Source organism: Cetorhinus maximus, chromosome 16, assembly GCF_964194155.1.
Source record: "Cetorhinus maximus chromosome 16, sCetMax3.hap1.1, whole genome shotgun sequence".
NCBI lineage: Eukaryota > Metazoa > Chordata > Chondrichthyes > Lamniformes > Cetorhinidae > Cetorhinus > Cetorhinus maximus.
In genome coordinates, this window is record NC_135894.1 from 45,912,311 (window position 1) to 45,936,767 (window position 24,457).

The following is a 24,457-nucleotide window of genomic DNA, read 5'->3' on the forward strand; positions in this document are numbered from 1 at the left end:
TGTGTGGATGGCGAATGGTCCCATGGACAGGATGAGGAGAATGACAGTGAGTGTGAGAGAGTGAATGGTGATGTCCCTTGAATTGGCAGTGAGTGAGGGCCCTGTGGATGTGTGATGGGTTTGTGAGTGTGTGAGTTGAGAGTGATGAGGAGTGGCTTACCCTGGCGGAACGGAGGAGATCATTCTTCCTCTTGAGGCACTGGGTGGCTGTCGTCTTCTGAAGGGCATTGGTGCTGGCTACTACTGCCACCGCCTCCCAAGTTTGATTGGTCACGTTGCTGCCCATCCTGCGGCCGGAGTGGGGGTACAGGACGTCCCGGTGGGCTTCCATGGCATCTGGCAGTTGCTTGAGTGAGCTGTGGTTGAAGCAGGGCCTGCGGTCTTTTTACTTTTGCTGGCCGTGTCTCCCAGCAGCGGTGGTGAGCTGGTGGCGATGAGCGCTATGCTGGCGGCTGCCTTTTAAACATGGCGGCTGGCGTGATGCAACGTCGGGGTGATGACAGGAGAATGAGGCCCCGCCCACCATGGAAACTGCGTGTTTCCTGCGAATGTGTAAGTAATGTGGCGGGCTTGGGACAATATGGTATGAAAACCTGCCATCGCTGTCGGCGGGTGGATCGCCATTTTGCCCGCACACTACCGCACTTAGTGCAAATTTGGGAAAATTCGGCCCTGATATTATACCCACTGTTACTAGTCCCATAATGAGGTCAATCTGCAAGTAAATTTTTACCAGTGGCACCTCTACACTCTGTCCTGTGAGTCCCTTTATTAATACACTGGAACTTACTCTGCTTTTGGGTGGGAATTCTTTAATACGAATTCCCCACTAGCAAGTTTGTAAACAGCCAGTGTCTCGGAGAATGCTGATCTCCTTTTCCTGCTCATTTAACCAATTAAGGATCATCTTTCTCTTAAATACAAACTCCGGGTAGTTACTCTGGCAGCATCCATGCCTGAACACAAGGTGACCACTTTCATGGTCACTGATACTGGTTTGGCAGTGGGACTGCCTGTGGGCCTCTTTGTATGCCAACAATTTTCTTTTAAGTGGCCTGGTTTCTCACACTGGAAACACGCAAGGCTGTTTTCCACTTGTCTCCTGTTGGTGTTTCTTCTTTTAAAAGTTCAGTACTGTTCTGCCTTCCCTTCTGTTCTGCCTTCCCTTCATTATTCCCCTTTTCTTTCCAGCCTGTCTCAGCTTTCTCTATCTTCCCTTTTAACTCTCCCTTGTGTTTGAGAGTTACCAGATCTCGGTTTACTTTGATTCAAGGGTTTATGGGTTAATCCATGATCACCTGCCATAAGGGCTGCCTGTTTAGCTTTTAAATGCTAAGGAACCTGTGTTGACCAGGGAGGGAACCTTTGTGGTCAGCAGTTAAGCAGCAATGGGATCAAGGACAATTAAGAATGGGTGCTAAATGCTGTCATTGCCTGTGGCGCTTAAATCCCGATAATGAATAAAAAAACAGAGCATTAAGTGGGTTCCAAGGATGAGATTAGCCCAGGGAGGGCATGACAGGTGATGGGCGAGAAATTATTGAAAGATGGCGGTCAGGTGAGGACAAGCAGTAACCATGAGGGCACTTTAGCTTGATGGAGAAAGAGCTGTGGGGTCTGGGAGGAAAGCGAACAGACTGGATGCTCTCAATTTTAATGACAAGAAAGTCCACGAGGTGCTCACAATTTGGGGTGATGGAGGATGGGTAGGGGAGAGGGATTGAAAGGATGTGGTTGATAGTGAAGATGAGCCAGGGATTATCTTTACATTTCAGGATGATTCTGGAGTAGGGAGCAGTTTTAGCAGAAGGACCAAGGCCCAACAGTTCTTGTTGTGGTCCAGCCAAATCTTATGATGGATGGTTAAACCAGTTGTGCGCCAAATAGGTTCATTTGCAAACTTTGGATATTAGGAGCAAAGATCTTGCCAGGTGAGAGACGGAGTTGGGAGGGTGTATCAGATTTATTGAGAACAAGGGCATAAAAAGTGAAGCTGAGGGAGTGATTGATGGACAGTTGCAGGTGTATTGTGGCAAATGGGTTTGAGAGGATGATAGAGAACAAAGACATTTTGGAGAGACAAGAGGTGTGAAACAAGGTGTGCCAGAAGAGTAGGGGCAAAAGACTAAGGTGTGATTTGATGACAAGGTCTACACCATCACCACAGCAATTTCGGCAGAGCAGTTGGCAGAATGTATAGCCAGATGTGAAGGCTTCAGTAAGGCAGGATGTTGTCATCCAGGAGCTAAGCTTCCATCAAAAGCATTATGCCAGTGCAATAATTATCCACAGTAAGATCATGAATAGCAAGAGCCCTGTTTGTAATTGAATTGACATTCTAGAAGGAAATGTAGAGACGTGCAATGATCATTGGCAGACTACAAGGGGGAAATAGTGAATGGGATGAGCAGAATGCAAAGGAGGTTGTTGACCTGTGTGGGAACGGCAGTCAGGGAGGTGGTTGGGGCATTTGGGGATGCTGCTCATAAGGAGACAGTGATGGATGACTTAATGGGCTCTTTGGAGAATACTGAGACAAATACAGATAGAAACAGTAGGCATATCCAGCCTAGGACAGAAAACTGGAAAGCAGAGGAATAGGAAAGGGTAGGAATTAGGGAGCAAAGTAAATGAAAGGTGACATGACTGGGTTACATGAAAAGGGTAGAGACAGGAGGGAAGGGGGCGACAAGGTCAGAGAAGGTTCTAGAAGTGCTGCCCATAGCAGCAGCCAAAGCAAGTGTGTGAGTGGACACAGAGGGAGTTAAGGTTACATTAGTATGGCAAAGAGTTTCTTACATTGCAACATTTGGCTGTATTTTTGATATTGAATTGAGTATTTTAAATGTTCTTAATGTGGAGATTAGACTGATTTCAAAATTATCCCAATAATTTCAAAGTTTGAAAAATAGAATGATTAGAGTCGGGGAGTAGTGGAAGAAGGGAAAACCCCTTAAAGCATTTTTTAAACGAGGAAAGAATGTAGCTAAAATGCTGCTGGTGCAAACATTGCTAAGTACTCACAATGGCATCTGTTTTGGGCTGTGGTTTTCGTTTGCTTGCAGCTTAGCCTAAATAATTGACAGAGGGGATTCTGCACAAATAATACTCTTGCAATTGCATGTGCAGCTGATGTTATCAGGTGCAACATATTCATGTTTATTCAGAAACGTTTGCTGTCTCAATGGGGGATACTTTAGCTGCAAAATTTGCTAGTCTGAATTGGGCATTGTGGAAAAAGAACATTTTTGTAAATCTGAGAGGTTTTTCAGTTGAGTATTTCTGCTTACTTTTAGTGCTGTTCCAGGATGCTGTATGCAGGATATGCACTGTCCAATTTGATAGGAGTAAGTGCAATAAAGTAATTGCAAGCTTCACTTAGGTGTTATAAAAATTATTTTGACATAGTTCATTTTTGTCAGTTATCTTGTAATTGCACATATTCTGATGTACTCTGAAGTATCTCAGTATCAAACAGTGCATTCAGCAATGCGTGTCAGCTGTGACTGATTTGGTCTGAATTATAAGGTTCAAGTTCCACTCCAGGAGGTGTCAGCTGTGGCTCAGTTCATAGCACCCTCGCCTTTGAATCAGAGGGTTGTGGGTTCATGACCCACTCCTGGAAAACCAAGAACTGTGATTGTAATCGAAAGAAGTTGCAATCTGTGACTGTTGGTAACTCGAAAAGAGTTTCCACTCCAGGAGGTGTCAGCTGTGGCTCAGTTCATAGCACCCTCGCCTTTGAATCAGAGGGTTGTGGGTTCATGTCCCACTCCTGGAAAACCAAGAACTGTGATTGTACTCGAAAGAAGTTGCAATCTGTGACTGTTGGTAACTCGAAAAGAGTTTCCACTCCAGGGGGTGTCAGCTGTGGCTCAGTTCATAGCACCCTCGCCTTTGAATCAGAGGGTTGTGGGTTCATGTCCCACTCTCGGAAAACCAAGAACTGTGATTGTACTCGAAAGAGTTGCAATCTGTGACTGTTGATAACTCGAAAGAGTTTCCACTCCAGGGCTTGAGCACAGAAATCAGGGATGACAGTCCAGTGCAGCGCTGAGGGAGCATTGCACTGTCAGAGGTGCTGTCTTTTGGATGAGACATTAAACTGAGGTCCCATCTGCCTGCTCAGATGAATGTAAAAGATCCCTTTAATTAGCATTATTTCAAAGAAGAGCAGGGGAGTATCCCCAGTGTTCTGGCCAATATTTATAACTCAATCAATGTCACAAAAAAACAGATAATCTGGAAATGATCATATTTCTGTTTGTGGGAGTGTGCTGAGCACAAATTGGCTGCTGTGTTTCCTACATTACAATGGTGACTTTACTTTAAAAAGCATTTAATTGGCTGTGAAGAGCTTTCAGATGTCCAGTGGGCGTAACGAGTGCTGTATAAATGCAAGACTTTCTTTTTCTTTTTAAACTTCTATTCTTTAAGCACCAACGTTGTGCGTTGAACCTAAAGCCAGAAGAGAATGTCCTACCAGAATGTGAATTGTCTGTTTCTCACATCATCCATTTTTGGGCCTTCCAAATCTGACAATTCTGAGCAGTTTAAGTTAGAGTCCCTTACCCACCTAGGACTGGCAGTTGAATTTTGCAAAACCATTTGATGTCAGTTGACTGAAGCCAGCAAAGGAGACAGGATATTTATCAGGATTAAGAACTAAATATATTCCTTGCCATCAATAGATTTAATTCTGTTGTTAATAGATTTCTGTTTTTATCTGTAATTTTGACTTATTAACTCTATTCTCAATATTTTTATTGCAATATTATCATTGTTCTCCTTTGGATAATTTACGCTACTTTTTAAAGGCTTGCAGAGCTTGCGAATATCACTAAGAGCCCTGCATACCTATAGACCCGCCACTGCCTTAGACTAAGACGAGGAGAGATTTTTTCTCTCAGAGGATAGTTGGGCTGTGGAATTCTCTTTCCCAGAGAGCAGTGGAGGCTGGGTCATTCAAAAATCTAATTCAGCTTTGAATATTTTCATTGACAAAAGAGTCAAGGGTTATAGGGGACAGACAGGAAAGTGGAGTTGAGGCCATAATCAGACCAGCAATGATTTTATCGAATGACAGAACAGACTTGAGGGGCCGGATAGACTACTCCTGTTCCTAATTCTTGTGTTCGATAGGTAAAAGATAAACTGCTAGTGTGTCAGCTCTGTCATTATTTAGGGGGGCAGGTCTAAGACCAGACTATGGACCTGGTGGGACGAGGAAAAGCCACATCTGAATGTAGCTGCAGCCTGGGTTACATTCCATGTCTGGGGATTTGTGGTAGGCTGTGGATGTAAGACTTTCAGGTTTGAAGCCAGTGTGAGGGCAGCAGGTATGGGTAAAGGTTTAGACTGAAGCTGTGTTTTGGGTCTGGCATAGCTGTGTGTGGAGGCAGAGAGTTTGGGTGCTGGCTGCAGTCCAGGTCAGTGGCTCAGAATCAGTCTGGACTGTGAAAGGAGTGAAAGAGCAGGACTTATGGCTCAGGAATTGGGCTGGAAAAGGGCTGAAAAATTCAGTTGCATCTGCATTTTTGGCACTATGGGTGCATTTTCAGTACCAAAATGTCATTTGCATCACATGCATACACTTCCGGTAGGGGTTGCATGTAGAGGTTCCCCTTTTCCCTCCGAGACCCTCCCCACACTCAAGTTCATGATACCAGATTCACAAGTGTATGGCTTGAACAGAATGACCGAGACTAGTTTCTTCTGATAACTCACAATTGCTTATTGAATCGCCCATAACAGTACAAAACTCAAAATTTAAAACAACCATTTCCCAGTAACTGACACAAAGTCACCACAACTCAGTTAAAACTTACAAAAACACGGGCAAAATGCCATATCCTGTCCTGAAACCTTAAGAAAAAAAACCCCTCAGACCAATGTCACCAAGATATGGCGGAAACAAGTTGCAAGATACCTGCAAAAAACCAGCAAGTTTTCGCCCCAAACCCTCACAAAACGCTCAGACCAATATCATTACGATTTGGCTGAAACTTACAATCCTCAACACGGCTGGTCTGTCCGATGTTGACTGTAGGCCTGAGTCAAAGTGACCAAACCCGACCCTTCTTCTGACTGCAGCCCAAAACATTTAGGCCAGTATCACCACAATATGGCTGAAAACACTTCCAATCCCCAACATGGCTGGTCTTTCTGGTGAAAACTGTAGGTCCGCAAGCCAGGTTGACCCTTCCTGACTCCCCTTCTTAACTGCAGCCCAGATGCTCAGATCTGCTCTGCTTTTATAATAATTTAACTGGGACATGTCAAAACATATTTCCTGCTGTTCCCACGTCCATTAGTTGATTCCACACAATGTCCTAACAAATGTCATCAGCTCCTGCTGGTTGAAACAATACAGGGTTTTCCTGGTAGTTGTATCCAGATAAATATTATGAGATAAAAACAAAAAGCTAAAAGCTACTGCGGATGCTGGAAATCCAAAACAAAAACAGAATTACCTGGAAAAACTCAGCAGGTCTGGCAGCATCGGTGGAGAAGAAATCAGTTAATGTTTCGAGTCCTCATGACCCTTCGGCAGAAGGGTTAACTGATTTCTTCTCCACCGATGCTGCCAGACCTGCTGAGTTTTTCCAGGTAATTCTGTTTTTGTTTTAAATATTATGAGTTCTCATTGTTTGAGCAATTCTCCTGCTGTTTGAGGTGACACAGTAATAGCACAGTAACAGCACCTGGCCCCAAAGTTAATGAGGCTTTGAATGAACCTGTTCCAGTGCTATTGTCTGTGGTGGTTGAATAATTCCTTAAGTGTATTGTATTGATGATATGTCCTTTGTGCCATTATATTGGGTAACCAGGCTTCTTGATTGTATTAGTTGATGGCAGGTAATGGCATTTACCTGGTACCATTGTTCTCTAATAGCAGTCAGTCAATGTTCAAACCCTTTTGATGAGTCACTGTGTTTTCACTAAATGCCCAAATTAATCCCTTGTTGCCCAGCCCTGTACTGCTGACTCCAGCTTACCTCTTTTAAAAATTTATATCTCCATAAATTTCCCAGTTGGAGGGGATTTCGATCCTACATGTGGCAGGCTCCACTTTGGGCAGGTCATTAGCATGGGCACCGAGAGCAAGAGCTAGAAGTATGCAGAATAGGCAGATTGTGACATCAATTAGTCTGTAACATTGAGTTGATCCCAGTTGTGCCCTTTTTGATCTCAACACTCCAACTAATGTTCTGGGTGGAATTTTCCGTGCCTGCTGACATCGGGCGTGTTCAGTGGCGTGAGCGGACAATTTAGTGATAAGGCTGAAAATCGGTTTCACGATGAAACTAGTTTGCGATCGTCCGCTCAGTCAGTCGATGGCGGCTTACATTCCCCGCCATTGGACATTGGGAACCTCATTGTAATACATCAGCATATCATTATAAGGCCAGCCCACTGGGCTCATCCCCACCCACCCCGCAATAGCACCATGCTGTCCAAATCAAAAGTGAAATGTGTGTCATGGTGAGCGAGATCAGGTGTTGCATGAGAGTGTGATCAGTGGGTGGGCAGAGATGCAGGTCAGCTCAGATGGACAACTGAAAGTGAACCCCAGCAGACAGCATTGAAAATACTCAGGACTTTGGGATGAGTGTAATACGGGAAGGATCCACGAGCATGGGAGAGTGCTTGCACGAGGCTCCGAAAGGCCCTGCCAAACATACATTTTTTCCTCCAGAATCACTCGTGGGCCAGCTGCTCCCTCTGCGGTGACAAAAGACGAGGTTGAGGGGCTCACAGGCAAAGGGGACAGCCTCTGAGATTCCTGAGTGGATGGCTCAGGGGTGTCCAGCTGATGCTCCTCCTCTCTTCAGGTGCCCGAGGGTCCTGGCCTGGCAAGTTGAGCGGAAGGAGTACCTGGAGGGACATTGAGATGCTCTGTTTCCCTCTCCCAATTCCACTCCAGGAACTCATCCATGGCTCCTGCGATGGAGTGCAGGTCTGCGCGCATCTCCACATTCTGCTGGACCAGGGTCTCCATGGCATCCGCCATCCTCCCCATGAGACCTCCAAATGCGCACATGTAGGCATCACTTCATCAGGGAGCAGGCAGACGCACTCCCCTGACTCACTTGCCACTTTGTTGAGTGCCTCCAACAGCTCTGCGTGATGTTCCTCCGCCTTCTGCTGTCTCTCCAGGATGAGTTTGAAGGCCTAACCTAGAGGTTCATCATCTGACTCGGACCTGAAAGATGCCTGTTCCCCAGCAGTCCTCCAAGTGCCGGGGAGCTTGGCTGAACCTGCCTCCTCCTGCTGTGGTCGTGTGTCCATGCGATGCCAACCAAATTGTGAACTGGAGCCTGCTCTAGATCTAGGTCCCACCGAGGTGTGTGTCTCTGCGCTGGTGCAGGGTGTGGGTAAACACTGTGACAGGTCTTCCAGGCTGCTTATTTCCAGCTCTTCTATGGAGGAGGTGTTCCCTTGGCTGGAGGTGAAGATGGGAATAGAGCTAAGGAACAGGCTGGCTGAGGGTGCTGATTGCTTGACAGAGCTTCCTGTGAATCAAAGTAGAGATAAGCAGTCAGATGCTGTCAGACCTGCTGATATTTTCCAGGTATTTTTATTTTTGTTTTTGTGTTAGAGATAAGCAGTGCCTGGCAGCAGAGTCAAAAGCAGCAGAGAGAGCTCTCACAGTTGCGTTGAGAGAGGGATGATGTAGTGCAGTGTGGGTGTTCGCCGTTGACATCACCATTGCTGCAGGCATGGTCCCTGCCCTCACCAGTCAGCACAATGACACACTCCTGAAAGTGAGTGAGGGGCCTAATGTGGGCCACTTCACCCCCAATCTGGGACCTCTCCCTGTTGATGTGAGCATGAAAACAGATGGAGAGAGTATCAGTAGGTCACATGACTCTGCATGGAATGTCTGTGGTGAGCGGAGCCATGGACAGGGTGAAGACGTGAGCTCGCGAGGATATGAGCCTGATAGAGGTGTGAGGTTGTGTGTGAGAGTTAGTGGTGTTGTCACTTGAGGTGTGAGATCCCTGTGGATGTGTGATGGATTTGTAAGTGTGAGAGTTGAGAGCTGAGAAGAGTGACCTACCCTAGCAGAACGGAGGAGATCATTCATCCTCTTGCGACACCAGGTGGCTGTCCTTTTTTACAGACCGTTGGCGCTGACCACCACTGTCATCGCTTCCTAAGCCAGATTAGTGATGTTGCTGCCCATTCTGCAGCCAGAGCGGGGGCAGAGGAAGTCATGGCGGGCCTCCACTGCATCCAAAAGGCACTCGAGGGATGCATCATTGAACCTGGGGGCTGCAGTCTTTTTGCCTTTCAGGGCCATGTCTTCTGTTGCAGCAGGTGTGGGAGAAATGGGTTATGATTCATGGGGCCCTGGCACCAGTACTGGGGAAGGAGAGAGCTGTTCCATTGGGACGGGCTCCACTTGAACCATGCTGGGACCAGTGCCCTGGTGAATCGTATACCTAGGGTTGTAGATAGGGATTTAAACTAATTAGTTGGGGGGGAGGGTTCAATTGAAGGGAATTTTAGAAAACTAAAAATAAATGAGAAAGCAGAGGTGCAGGGTGAACGATAATCAAAGCATGACAGGAAGGGGCAAAAAATATAAGCAGAAGAGTGCAGCAGAAATTAGAATCAGAATGAGTAATAATGGTAAAAAGTCAAAGCTTAAGGCTTTTTATCAGAATGCACGCTGCATTTGTAACAAGATAGATGAGCCAATGAGTTGGTGGCACAAATAGAAATAAATTAACATGACTTGATAGCTATTACAGAGATGTGGTTGCAGGGTAACCAAGACTGGGAACTCAATATTGAACTGTATTTGACGTTCTGGAGAAATAGGCAAAAAGGAAAAGGAGGTGAGGTAGCTTTGTTAATAAAGGAAGGTATCAGTGTGATGGTGAGTGGTGGTATAGGTGCAATAGTTTGTGATGTAGAATCAGTTTGGGTGGAAATAAGGAATAGCAAGGGGAAGAAGTCACGGGTGGAAGTCATGTATAGGCCCCCGAAGAGTTGTCTCACTGTAGGACAAAGGATAAATTGTGAAATAATAGAGGCGTGTAAGAAGGGCGCCACAATTGTCCTGGGTGATTTTAATCTGCATATTGACTGGACAAATCAGATTGACAGGGGTAACATGGAAGACAAATTTGTACAGTGCATCAGGGATTGTTTCTTAGTGCAATACGTTGCAGAGCCTATCTGGGAGCAGGCTATTTTAAATCTAGTAATGTGTACTGAGGTAGAATTAAGAAGAGTTCTTGTAGTTGAGGATCCTCTAGGGGTTAGCGATCGCAACGTGGTAGAATTTCAAATTCAGTTTCAGGGGGAGCAACTCGAATCTCAAATCACTGTCCGCAACTTAAATAAGGGCAATTACAGATGTATGAAGAAAGAGTTGTCTAAAGCGGGCTGGGAAAATAGATTAAGGGGAAGGTCAGTGGATGAGCTATGGCAGACATTTAAGCAGGTATTTCATAACGCTCAGCAAAAATTTATCCCAGTCAAAAAGAAGGACTCGATGAGAAGGTTGAATCATCTGTGGTTAACAAATGCGGTCAAGGAGAGTATCCTATCAAAAGCTAAGGCATACAAAGCGGCGAAAACTAGTGGTAGGCCAGAGGATCGGGAATTTTTTTCGGAACGAGCAGCGGATGACTAAAAAGCTAATAAAGAGGGAGAAAATTGATTTGGAAAGTAAATTGGCAAGAAATTTAAAAACAAACAGCAAGAGCTTCTACAGGTATATAAAAATAAAGAAAGTAGCTAAAGTGACTGTGGGACCCTTGGAGGATGCGACTGGAGAATTGATAACGAGGAACAGGGAAATGGCAGATAATTTGAACCAATATTTTTCATTGGTCTTCATGGTGGAGGACACTATAAACATTCCAAAGATATCAAATAAGCAAGGAGCTAATGGGAGGAAAGTTCTTGTAACAGTCTCTATCACGAGGGACAAAGTATTTGAGAATCTAATGGGACTAAAGGCGGACAAGTCACCAGGACTTAAAGGAAGTGGCTGCAGATATAGTGGAGGTATTGGTCGAAATATTCCAGAACTCACTGGATTCTGGGAGGGTCCCAGTGGATTGGAAAGGGAGGGAGACAAAAAGCAGGAAACTATAGGCCAGTCAGCCTAACATCTGTCATTGGGAAAATGCTATAGTCCATTATTAAGGAGGAAATAGCAGGACATTTAAAAAAGCTTAACGCAATCAAACAGAGTCAACATGGTTTTGTGAAAGGGGAATCATGTTTGACAAATTTGCTAGAGTTCTTTGACGATATAACAAGCAGAGTTGATAAAAGGGAACTGGTAGATGTAATGTATTTGGATTTCCAGAAGGCATTCGATTACATGTCACAAAAAAGGTTATTGCACAAGATAAGAGCTCACGGTATGGGGGTAATGTATTAGCATGGATTGAGGATTGGTTAACACACAGAAGGCAGGGAGTCGGGATTAATGGATCTTTTTCAGATTGGAAAGAAGTAACTAGTGGAGTGCCACAAGGATCAGTCCTAGGGCCTCAATTATTTACTATCTATATTAATGACTTGGTGGAGGGGACAGAGTGTAATGTATCTAAATTTGCTGATGATACAAAAATAGGTGGGAGAGCATGTTGTAATGAGGACAAAAGGATTCTGCAACGCGATATAGACAGATTGAGTGAGTGGACAAAAAACTTTGCAGATGGAGTTTAATGTAGGAAAGTGTGAGGTCATGCACTTTGATAGGAAAAATCAAAAGGCAGACTATTATTTAAATGGAGAGAGACTCCAAAAAGGTGCAGCACAGAGGGATCTGGGTGTTCTTGTGCATGAAACACAAAATGTTAGCATGCAGGTGTAGCAAGTAATTAAGGAAGCAAATGGAATTTTGACCTGTTTTGCTAGGGGGTTGGAGTTTATAAATAGGGAACTCTTATTACAACTGTACAGGGTGTTGGTGAGGCCACACCTGGAGCACTGTGTTCAGTTTTGGTCCCCGTATTTAAGAAAGGATATACTGGCATTGGAGGCAGTTCAAAAGAGATTCACTAGGCTGATTCCTGGAATGAAGGGGTTGACTTATCAAGAACGGCTAAACAGGTTAGGCCTTTATTCATTAGGATTTAGAAGAATGACGGGTGATCTTATTGAAACGTACAAGATTCTGAGGGGGCTTGACAGGGTAAATGTTGAGAAGCCGTTTCCACTAGTAGGGGAATGTCGAACTAGGGGACATAGTTACAGAATAAGGGGACACTCATTTAAAACTGAGATGCAAAGGAATTTCTTCTCTGGGGGTAGTGAATGTCTGGAATTCTTTACCTCAGAGAGTTGTGGAGGCAAGATCACAGAGTATTTAAAGAGGAGGTAGATCGATTTTTGAAATATCGGGGAGTTGAGGGCTATGAAGATCTGGCACGAAAGAGGTGTTGAGGCCTGGGACAGATCAGCCATTATATTATTGAATGGCGGGGCAGCCTTGAAGGCCGAATGGCCTACTCCTGCTCCTATTTCTTATGTTCTTATTTTACGTTAAAGAAAAGTGTCACTTACTTTCCTTTAAAATTGGAGTAAGCTATAAGTATAAGACATCATCTTCTACCCCTACTATTCGGACATGAGAATTATAAGAAATAGTGAGACAACACTGAAAACTCAAATTAAACATAAGTATCTTTACTAGGTTTGAAGAGTATGATATAATACTCCATTACAATACACATTGACAAAAGCCACTAATCACAAATACATTACAAGAAATCATACATATAATCACCCAGAGAGTCCTCAACCTCCTGCCGCTTGTACATTCTAGCAGCTGACTAAGCTGCCCAACTTAAGCATTGAACCAATTTTTATAATCTTTACACCCTCTTTTCAAGGTGGACAGGATGTTTCATTGACAAGATCATACCGTCCGATCAAAATCCACCGTAAGCTACAATTGCCTAATGAGGCACCCAGCTATGATCATAGAGATTCCTTTGACAATGAACATATGTTTAAACCCATTCAGTAATTTCCCACTCCACATGAATGTTGCATATACTTTCAAGAATTTTATCAGTAAATATAACAGCAGCCTTCTTTCCTGATCTCACACACATTTTATAACCAAGGACAATTAAATAATTCAAGCCTTTTAAGTTACTGACTTCTTACAAACTGTTGCTTGCAGAATTAAAAACAGAGTTTGTCAGTTAAAGAATATAAACTAAACATGTCTCCTAGTTTCTCTGCAATTCAAAAACTCTGGCATTGTCAACCAAAGATACTTTGTGTGTCTCTCACACAGCTTTCAAAAACACTTAAGACCATTTCGACCAACAAAATTAGCATATTAAAAAAAACACATCAACCTCTTATCCTAGTGTTCTAGACATAATGGCTCCAGGTTTTTGTGTACGTAAAGCTTTTCCAAAGTTCTAACTCGGCATCAAAGCCAAGTATAGCTTCAAAGAATAAAAGCAAAAAACTGAGGATGCTGGAAATCAAAAACAAAAACAAAAATACCTGGAAAAACTCAGCAGGTCTGGCAGCATCTGTGGAGAGGAGCACAGTTAACGTTTTGAGACCAAATGACCCTTCAACAGAACTAAGTAAAAATAGAAGAAAGGTGAAATATAAGCTGGTTTAAGGGGGGGGTGGGACAAGTAGAGCTGGTTAGAGGGCCAGTGATAGGTGGAGATAACTAAAAGATGTCACAGACAAAATGACAAAGAGGTGTTGAAGGTGGTGATATTATCTAAGGAATGTGCTGATTAAGGGTAGAAAGCAGGACAAGCAAGGTACAGATAGCCCTAGTGGGGGTGGGGTGAAGGAATCAAAAAAGGCTAAAAGGTAGAGATAAAACAATGAAATACATTTAAAAATAATGGAAATAGGTGGGAAAAGAAAAATCTAAATAAATTATTGGAAAAAAAAGGGGGGTGTGGATTGGAAAGGAGGTGGGGATGGAAGAAAGAGTCCATGATCTAAAATTGTTGAACTCAATATTGAGTCCGGAAGGCTGTAAAGTGCCTAGTCGGAAGATGAGGTGATGTTCCTCCAGTTTGCGTTGAGCTTCACTGGAACAATGCAGCAAGCCAAGGACGGACATGTGGGCATGAGAGCAGGGTGGAGTGTTGAAATGATAAGCGACAGGGAGGTCTGGATAATGCTTGCGGACAGACCGAAGGTGTTCTGCAAAGCGGTCACCCAGTCTGCGTTTGGTCTCTCCAATGTAGAGGAAACCGCATTGGGAGCAACGAATGCAGTAGACTAAATTGAGGGAAGTGCAAGTGAAATGCTGCTTCACCTGAAAGGAGTGTTTAGGCCCTTGGACGATGAGGAGAGGGGAAGTAAAGGGGCAGGGGTTGCACCTTCTGCAGGTTGCATGGGAAGGTGCCGTGGGAGGGGTTGAGGTGTAGGGGGTGATGGAGGAGTGGACCATGGTGTCCCGGAGGGAATGATCCCTGTGGAATGCTGCCGGGGGGGTGAAGGGAAGATGTGTTTGGTGGTGGCATCATGCTGGAGTTGGCGGAAATGGCGGAGGATGATCCTTTGAATGTGGAGGCTGGTGGGGTGATAAGTGAGGACAAGGGGGACCCTATCATGTTTCTGGGAGGGAGAAGAAGGTGCGAGGGCGGATGTGTGGGAGATGGGCCGGACACAGTTGAGGGCTCTGTCAACCACCGTGGGTGGAAAACCTCGGTTAAGGAAGAAGGAGGACATGTCAGAGGAACTGTTTTTGAAAGTGGCATCATCAGAACAGATGCGACGGAGGCGAAGGAACTGAGAGAATGGGATGGAGTCCTTACAGGAAGCAGGGTGTGAGGAGCTGTAGTCGAGGTGGCTGTGGGAGTCGGTGGGCTTGTAATGGATATTTGTGGACAGTCTATCACCAGAAATTGAGACAGAGAGGTCAAGGAAGGGAAGGGAAGTGTCAAAGATGGACCATGTGAAAATGATGGAGGGGTGGAAATTGGAAGCAAAATTAATACATTTTTCCAGGTCCAGACGAGAGTATGAAGCAGCACCGAAGTAATCATCAATGTACAGGAGAAAGAGTTGTAGGAGGGGGCCGGAGTAGGACTGGAACAAGGAATGTTCCACATACCCCATAAAGAGACAGGTATAGCTGGGGCCCATGTGGGTACCCATAGCCACACCTTTTATTTGGAGGAAGTGAGAGGAGTTTAAGGAGAAATTGTTCAGTGTGAGAACAAGTTCAGCTAGTCGGAAGAGAGATGGATGGTGGATTGTTCAGGCCTCTGTTTGAGGAAGAAGCGGAGAGCCATCAGACCATCCCGGTGGGGGATGGAGGTGTAGAGGCATTGGACATCCATGGTGAAGGAGGCGGCAGTTGGGGCCATGGAACTGGAAATTGTTGATATGATGTAGGGTGTCAGAGGAATCACGGATGTAGGTGGGAAGGGACTGGACAAGGGGAGATAGAATAGAGTCAAGATAGCAAGAAATGAGTTCCATGGGGCAGAAACAGGCTGACACGATCGGTCTGCCGGGACAGTCCTGTTTGTGGATTTTGGGTAGGAGGTAGAAGCGGGCCGTCCGAGGTTGGGAGACTATGAGGTTGGAAGCTGTTGAAGGAAGATCTCCAGAGGAGATGAGGTCAGTGACAGTCCTGGAAACAATGGCTTGATGTTCAGTGGTGGGGTCATGGTCCAGGGGGAGGTAGGAGGAAGTGTCTGCGAGTTGATGCTCAGCCTCTGCTTTGAAGAATGTCTGTTTATATTGTTTTAAGCTCAATTTTACAACTTTTGCCTCTTTTACTAAACACTCCCGCAAGTGTTTTACCATTAACTTTGTTTATCTGTTGATGGTTCCACCTCCCCTTCAGGGTTGAACAGCTTCTGCAATCTGCACTACAAATTGCAATTTATAGTATAATTAAGTCAATAACTGATAATTATTGTTGCAAAGCTTGGGGATTTTGAGGTGGTTCTGCAATAAACACTTCCCCTTTATTAACTTGACTTTCGCTCATGATGAGGTTATGTCAGGGGTGGCATTGACCAGGGCTTGTAAACATTTATTTAATCATTTAGATAACTATTGGATTTACGCTTTTCACAGCTGGATTTAGTATGGTTGCTATTTTTATGAGTGGAACAATCATTAACTGCTTTCGAAATGTGACAATCAAGTTCTTGGCAGGTGTGCCCTGACTGACAATATTCATTGTCCATGGTGAGGGCAAACCAGCAGCATTGGACACGACTAATAATTTGGTTTCATTGATACAACTTTAGAAAAGGATGAAAATATATCCCCAATATGCTTCTTCTAAATTATACAATTATAATTTATTATAGCATTAATTGACACAAAAAAAGCAGTGAACTTTGACTCAGTTACTCCAACATATAAATGCAAATTTTGATGTCTGATAGCGTCCCTGCCTCTGAGTTGAAAAATTATGGTGAGCAGAGGCAAGAGAACATGGCCGCAACTTTCGGCTCCTTAGTGCCACTGGTACCAGCACTACCAAAGCCCAGACATCTAAAAAAGGTAGCCAAAATGCTTCCATCTATTTCTGGTGTGGTGTACTATGCTTATAAATTTGGTAGCAGAGGCATGCTGTGCGTGGGTGCACCAGAAACATGCCGAATAGGCAGATCCTAATGATAAACAGCTTCTAACACTGGCATCCAACCATCATTTTGGATCTCGCAGATTCTGTTAACACCCTCTCTTGAATATGCACAGCTGAGCATGTGTTGAGCTGTACACAGGACTCCCATTTGTGCTATTTAAAGGCATTAGTGTGGGATTTTCAGATGACGTATTTTTGACTTACTTTTGCTACTGCAGAGTTAGTGGATGTACTGTATCTGTGACATTGGAGGAGCTCTCAGAAGTCATTAGATTCAGGAGTGAGTGGTGCAGGACCTTTCCATGGAGTTCAGTGGAAACCAGCGAGAAGGGTATTAAGGAAGGTGATAAGGGCATGAATGAAGGCTTCAGCGGGTAGAGGGATGAGCTACTGGCATGAGTGGGGTTGTTTTGATGGTGGAAGCAGGTAGACTACAAACTGCTTATGGAGTTTGAAGCTCAGCTCAGCATTGAGCTGAATACCGAAGTTCAAACCCCACAAGTAGTTTGCAGTCTGCCTACTTCTATCATCAAAATAACCCCACCCATGCTGCTAGCTCATCTGTCTAACCAGTGAAACCCTCATTCATGTCTATGTTACCTTTAGAAAACCCTTCTCGCTGGTCTCCAATGCTCTATCCTGCATAAACTCCACCTCAGCCTGCCTCCTACCCACACAAAGTTCCACATGTTTATCTTTCCAATCGTTGAAGATTTCCATTGGCTCCTTGACCCAGAATCACAGAATTTTAACGGCACAGAAGGAGGCCATTCAGCCCATCGTGCCTGCACCGGTTCTCCAATGAGCATTATGACCTTGTGCCATTGCCCTGCCTTTTCCCTGTACCTCTGCACCCTCAGCTCATCAATTTCAAAACCTTGATTTTTGGCTTCAAGTGCTTCTATGTTTTGCCCATTCTGGCCTTTACAATCTCTTCCTACATTTCCATACATACCTCTGCACTTCCAACTCTGCTCACATCACATTACCCCTCTCACCAATCCGCTAGCAGTGGCAAAGCCTTCAGGTAACAAGCTTCCACACTTTGGAACTTGCGTCATAAAACTTCCTATTTTGCTCCATCTTTCCCCACCACCAAAAGCCTCTTTAAAATCAGTTACTCCCACTGTACTTTTGATCACCTCCCCTCCAGCTTCTATGCTTGCTCTGTTCTGATACCCACACAGAAAGTACCTTGGTTCCTCTTGCTATGTTAAAAAGCTATACAATTAAAATTGTTGTTGTTGTTAGTAGTATTAGTGTTTGTGTGGTTGGTCCAAAACTACATACTGAACCATTTAGTTTTTTTTTAATCAGCCTTTCAAATGTAGTTAATTTAAGTTAAGTTTAAAATAGTGCCTTGATCAAGAAGATTGAGATGAAAGTTAATCTTTTATAACCAAGGGTATATTAATTCTTTTTTTCTTTTTTTCAGAAAGGAAGATAACCAAGAATTGAGTAAGTTTGATTTAATACGGCAGTTGAATTACAGCATAGAAATACTGTGCCATAGTTTTCTAAGAATGACACCAATTTATATTGAAGAAAAAAAAATATTGCCATGTTAAATCACATTGAATTCTCCTAATAGCTCACTGGATAAACACAAAAGATGTAATACTAAGCTGTACAGACCAGGAAGGTGACAAGTTAGACATCTGGATTGTGTCTGTGTTTAGCTGATCTCAGTGCTTGGGTGGTAAAAATGGCCTAAAACATCATTTAGTTAATGAGAAGAAAAAGTTGACTATGGTCCAACTCCTGAATAATAGACTCTGCTGGAAAATGCTGGTGAGGGCAGTAAAGCTTGGTTATGATTCTTTTCAGTCAAATAAATTACTTACATTCTGATTGTTGAGGCTCACAGATGAAGAATGGCCATCAAAGTAAGGGACTGGAAGGTTGCTAGTTCCTATGAAACTGTAGTATAAGATAAGCCTATACCTTAAAGTAAAAAGGGGACGCAAGTGTAGAAAATAATGATTTAAAGGTTGATTTCCGAAGTCCCCATACAGATCACACAGCAAGCATGAATTGGGAAATTGTAGGAACTTTCTTAATCATTGTGTATGCAGCCGAAGAAAGAAGGAAACAGTGATGGATCCAGTTCTGGAGAATAAAGTGGGGCAAATGTAACATGTTTCAGTGGGAGAGCATTGGGGAACAATGATTATTATTGTATCATTAGATTTAGAATTGTTATGGAAAAGGACAACTTACAATCAAGAGTAAAAATACTTAGAGGAACTCGGTGAGTTCAAAATAAATCTGGCCTAGCTGGATTGGAATCAAAACTTGGTAGGTAAAGTGGGAATTGAACAATGACAGACCTTCAAAGAGGAGATAATTTGGTAACACAGAAGACTCATTCCCACAATGGAAGGGCATTTAAAGGTGAAGCTCTCTGGATGACTAGAAATATAAAGGTTACAATTAGACAGAAAAATAAAGTGTATACTTGTGCGGTTAAAGATATAGTTGAGAACCACACTGAATGCAGGAACTGCAGAGATCTAAAATAAGAAGGTCAAAGAGACAGTTTGAGGATAAATTAGCAGCTAACAAGAAAAGGAACCCAAAGGTCTTTTAAAAATATATAAATGGTAAATGGGTAGTTAAAGGAAGGGTGGGATGGATTCGGGACCAAAAAGGAGAGATTTGTGTGGAGACATGGCTGAAGTGCTAAATTAGTACTTTGCATCTGTCTTCACTAGAGAAGAGGAGCTGCCAATGTAGCAGTAAAGGAGGAGATGGTGGCATTATTGAATATGCCTTAAAAAAGATCAAGGGGAGAAACTTAAAAGGTTAGCATTTCTCAAAGTAGATAAGTCACCCAGTCCAGATGGGCTGCACCCCAGTTAACTGAATGAAGTAAGGGGGAAATTGCAGAGGCTGTGACCACAATCTTCCAAACCCCCTTCAGCATGGGGGTAGTGACAGAAGACGGAAGAATTGCAATGTTACATCTCTGTTTAAAAAAAGGGAGAGGGATAAATCCAGTACAACGTGCCAGTCAGCCTAATGTTGGTGTTGGGGAAATTTTCAGAGACCATGGGTGGAATTCTCTGCTCCCGCCAACAGTGGAAATCATGGTGGACTTAATTAGGCGGGAGGCAAAAAATCTGTTTCTCGACGGCAGAGTAAACTGTTGGAATTTTGTTCTCCCAACTTTCAAAGCGGGTTAAAGGCAGCTTGTGCTTCCTGACGAACAATGTCAGGAAGTCCATTTGCATTCATTAGTATCCCATGCATGCTCATTAAAAGACCACCCTGCCAGAATTAAGTTTGGTCTACAAATTAAGTTCCCCGCCAGCAAGAATCTAGAATGTCCAGTTTTACGTATATAAGTGCCATGCACCTGGCAAGCTTCACCTCTTCCATGACTTTGAGGTCAACAGGTGTTGCTTTCTCTTTCTTGGGAACCTCAAATAACTTTACTCAAGTGCCGTTAGCAAATGCTGCACCAAGGCTGGACAAGGGAGGCAGGTGAAGGCTGGAAGAGGGGGAGTTGGGTGCAAGGGTGGAGCGAAGGCTGGACTGGGGAGGCAGGCTTATGGGGAAGGGTGGGGAGACTGTCCGGGAAAGACGGGGGGAATGTCTGGGGAAAGGGGGTGGGGGGTAATGTTCTAGTGCCCTACAAGACACAAGTCAGGAGTGTGATGAGATAATCCCCATTTGCCTGGATGAATGCAGCTCCCACAACACTCAAGAAGCTTGACACCGTCCAGGACAAAGCAGCCCGCTTGATTGGAACCCCGTCCACAAACATTCACTCCCTCCACCAGTGACGCACAGTAGCAGCAGTGTGTACCTTCTACAAGATGCACTGCAAGAATTTACCAAGGCTTCTTGGACAGCACCTTCCAAACCCACGACCACTACCATCTAGAAGAACAAGGGCAGCAGATAGATAGGAACACCACCACTTGGAAGCTCCCCTCCAAGTCTCTCATCATCCTGACTTGGAAATACATTGCTGTTCCTTCACTGTTGCTGGGCCAAAATCCTGGAATTCCCTTCCTAACAGTACTGTGGGTGTACCTACACCACATAAGCTGCAACGGTTCAAGAAGGCATCTCTCCACCACCTTCTCAAGGGCAACTAGGAATGGGCAATAAATTCTGGCCCAGCCAGTGAAGCCCACATCCTGTGAATGAATTTTTAAAAAAGCTGCCAATAATCGTTGTAACTGGAGAAGGACCAAGCCTTCTGGGCCATGATTAGTTGAAGAAAATCAAACTAAATTGGTCAGAAATCTTTCAGATCAGGACTGGAAGAATTACAGAGTTGCTGAAAAAGTATTACAGAGTATTTCGAGATGAGTTGGGGAAAATCAAAGGTCTGCAAGCTAAAATATACGTGGAGTCTGAAGCAACACCCTGGTTTTTTAAGGCAAGACCTCTGCCTTACCATCTGAGAAAAGGTAGACGTGGAATTATGTTGCTTCGAGAGGTTAGGAATAATACAGCCAGTCCAATTTTCAGAATGGGCAGCACCCTTGTGCTAAAACCAGACCAGACCATTCACATCTGCAGAGATTATAAATTAATGGTAAACAAGGCTGCGAAATTAGACAGATACCCAATCACAAAGATTGAAGATCTGTATGCAAAACTCACAGGAGGAAGATCCTATACTAAACTGGACATGAGTTATGCATATCAGCAGCTCGAGCTGACAAGACTTCAAGAAGCTATGTCACTATAAACATGCACAAGACCCTGTACCAATATACGTGCCTACCTTTCAGTGTGTCTTCTGCCTGTGCAATTTTCCAGAGAACCATGGAAAACTTACTACAAGGACTTCCCCGAGTTATACTGTACCTGGATGATGTCCTAATTACAGGATCCACAGAAGCAGAACGTGCGGCAAACCTGAAAGAGGTTCTGAAGAGAGTTTTGGAGGCTGGCGTTCATTCAAAAAAAAAAGGTGCACCTTCCAAGCAAAGGAAGTTACATATCTGGGTCATCGAGTGGATGCCGAAGGGTTGCATCCATTAGAGAAGAAAGTCATGGAATTTTAAAGGGGGAGCAAGAGTAGAGAAAACAAAAGGTGTATGTACACAATCTTTGAAGGTGGCAGGACCAGTTGTGAAGGCTGTTAAAAAACTATATGGAAACCAACTAATAGAGGTGTAGAGTACAACAAGAAGTTATGGCAAACCCTTATAAAATAGTGGTTAGGCCTCAGCTGGAATATTATGTTAAATTAGGGCGTAACACTTTCAGAAGGATGTCAAGGCCTTAGAGGGAGAGAGAGAGCAGAAGAGATTTGCTCAAATAGTGCCAGGGATGAGTGACTTCACGTATGTGGATAGACTAGAGAAGCGGGGGTTGTTCTCCTGAGAGCAGAGAGGTTAAGGGGAGATTTTATAGAGTTGTTCAAAATCATGAAGGGTTTCAATAGAATAAATATGGAGAAACTTTATCCAGTAGCAGAAGGGCCAGTAATCAAAGGAGACAGATTTAACTGGCGTAAAAATCGGGGTGACATAAGGAAACAGTTTTTTTACTGTGAGCTGTTGTGATCTGGAATGCATTGTCTGAACGGCTAGTGGAAACAGATTCAATGGTAATGTTCAAAAGTGAATTGAATAAATACTTGAAGAGAAAAAAAATTACAGTTCTATGGTGAAAACCAGGAAAGTGGGATTAATTGGATAGTTCTACTAAAGAGCCAACATGGGCACAGTGAACTGGCCTTCTTCTGTGCTGTATCATTCTATGGGGAGGATTTTCTCCCCGTCGGGGCGGTTGTGCAGGGGCAGGTGTGAGTGGGCGGGCAGCCGATCGGCACCTATGATTGGCTGGGTGCTGACATTTTACGTGGGCGGGCCAATTAAGGCCCGCCAAGTGTGACGTGCGCCCAGAAGCACTGGGTGCTCCCTGTGTGGGTGGGGTGGGGGGTGGTCGGATTGCTTGAGTCGGGGAGTGTGCTCTTCCTCTGTGCCTCAGGGAGGTTACTTTCACTTATAAATCATTGAATAAAGGTAAAAAAAAAATTTAGGGACATGTCCTTTCATGTGACACTGCAACATGAGCTGGGACATGTCCATTAATTGTATTAAAAATTTTCCAAACACGTTAAAAACATTTATGAAACTTTATCCCGCTTGTGGATGTGGTTCCATGATAAATGTGAAGGCCGCCTGGGTTCTTCGCCTGCCCACCAACCTTAAAGTTGGATGGGCAGCTCAGCTAATTGCTTTATTGGCTTTTTAAATGGCCTTAATAGGCCTTGGACAGTTTGGCGGGCGTGCAGCCGACTCGACTGTGTGCGCGCCGAACTGAAAATCTAAATGACGCACGGTGACGTCGGGATGCACGCCCGACATCACCGCGCGTCGTTTTGCGCCTTGGCAAGCGGGCCCCGCCTCTGTTCGCCGAGCTGAAGATTCTACTTTATGATTCTGTGATTCTAGCTGCCCACAAACCTCTGACCAAATAAAGGGAATTTTAATGTTGCTCATCATATGGGAGAACTCAAAAATTCTACCTTCAACCTTCTTGAAAATACCTTCTTGAAAATCTGCAGATTATTGTACCAGTTCAGATGTACAGTGCAATCACTATCAAAGTAATGGACATAACGGGCAGAATTTTGCCCTTGATGGGCGGGCGGGCCGCCGATCGCTGCCGCTGAAATGGGCCCCACCGCCATTTTAAGTGGGCGGGCCAATTAAGGCCCATCCAGCAGACCGCCCGACGGGAAGCGCTATGCGCTTCCTGTGCAGGGGGGATTCCCCAACTGCCAGAGTGCGCTCTTTCACGCATGCGCACGAAAGAGCGCGCATCTCCCTGAGACTAAGTGCTGCATTAGGGAGATCACTGACAGTTTTTGAAAGTTCAAAAATAGAAAAATAAAAAAATTATTAACATGTCCCCCTCATGTGGCAATGTCACATGAGATGGGACATGTTAATAAATATCACAGAAGCTTTATTAAAGTTTTTTAAAACCGACATGAAACCTCATCCACCGGCGGTTGATGAGGTTTCATGTTTTTTCAGAAGCCCGCTGGGGCTCCTGGCCTGCCCACCAACCTTAAGGTTGGAAGGGCAGGGCCTTTAATTGATTTAACTACCCTGTCAATGGCCTCAATTGGCCATTGACAGGTCGGCGGGCAGACAGCTGATCGCACTGTTCCCCCCCCCCCCCCCGTCTTCCTGAATATTTAAATGGGGCGGGATGACGTCAGGGGTTCTCCCCGATATCATCTCGCATAATTTTCGTGTCGGAGTGGGCCCCGCCCCCAACTTGCCGACGGAAAAATTCTGCCCAATGAGTGTAACTTGATCTAATCTAAATAATCTAAAAAAAAAATCGCATGATATTTTCGTGGAACAATTTCTTGAAATTTGAGATAGGGTTGTCAGGACAAGCTATGTGCAATGGAAAAAAAATCAGTAAAACTAGTCTGCAGGAAATGAATTCAGGAATTGTACTTTCTAGGAAAGATTATTCTTAGTATTGTGTTTACAATGGCATAGAAATTTCTCCTTATCATAATTCAGGAAAATGCTCCCTTGCTTGCAGTAATGTTTCATAATTACTACCAGGGCTATTGTGACAACATCTAATATATATTAAAATTGCTAGTGGATTGCAACATTCCATTCAAAATGCATTGAAAATCCCAATTAGCACTGAAATAACTCTTACCAAAGTCACAAGTGACATTCAAAGTGATTGTGACCAAGATAAACTTTCCCTCCTCATTCTTCTCAACTTGTCTGCGCCTTTGATACTGCTGACCACACTATCTCCTTTAATGCCTCAGTTCCATCATCCAGCAGGGTGGACTGCCCTGACATGCGTAGCCAGAGTATAATCTGCAATGGCTTCTCTTCCTGCTCTCACACCAATAACTCT

General features: G+C 44.2%; 1 protein-coding gene across 1 annotated transcript in view; it reads left to right on the forward strand.

Annotated features, from left to right (window-relative positions):
* Nucleotides 1-24,457, forward strand: part of LOC144691581 (uncharacterized) — a 63,730-nt gene that overhangs the window by 13,075 nt on the left and 26,198 nt on the right. Inside the window, exon 2 of the mRNA XM_078559794.1 lies at nucleotides 18,018-18,040. Within this exon, the coding sequence (XP_078415920.1) occupies nucleotides 18,018-18,040 (23 nt within the window). The remainder of the gene's footprint in view (nucleotides 1-18,017; nucleotides 18,041-24,457) is intronic.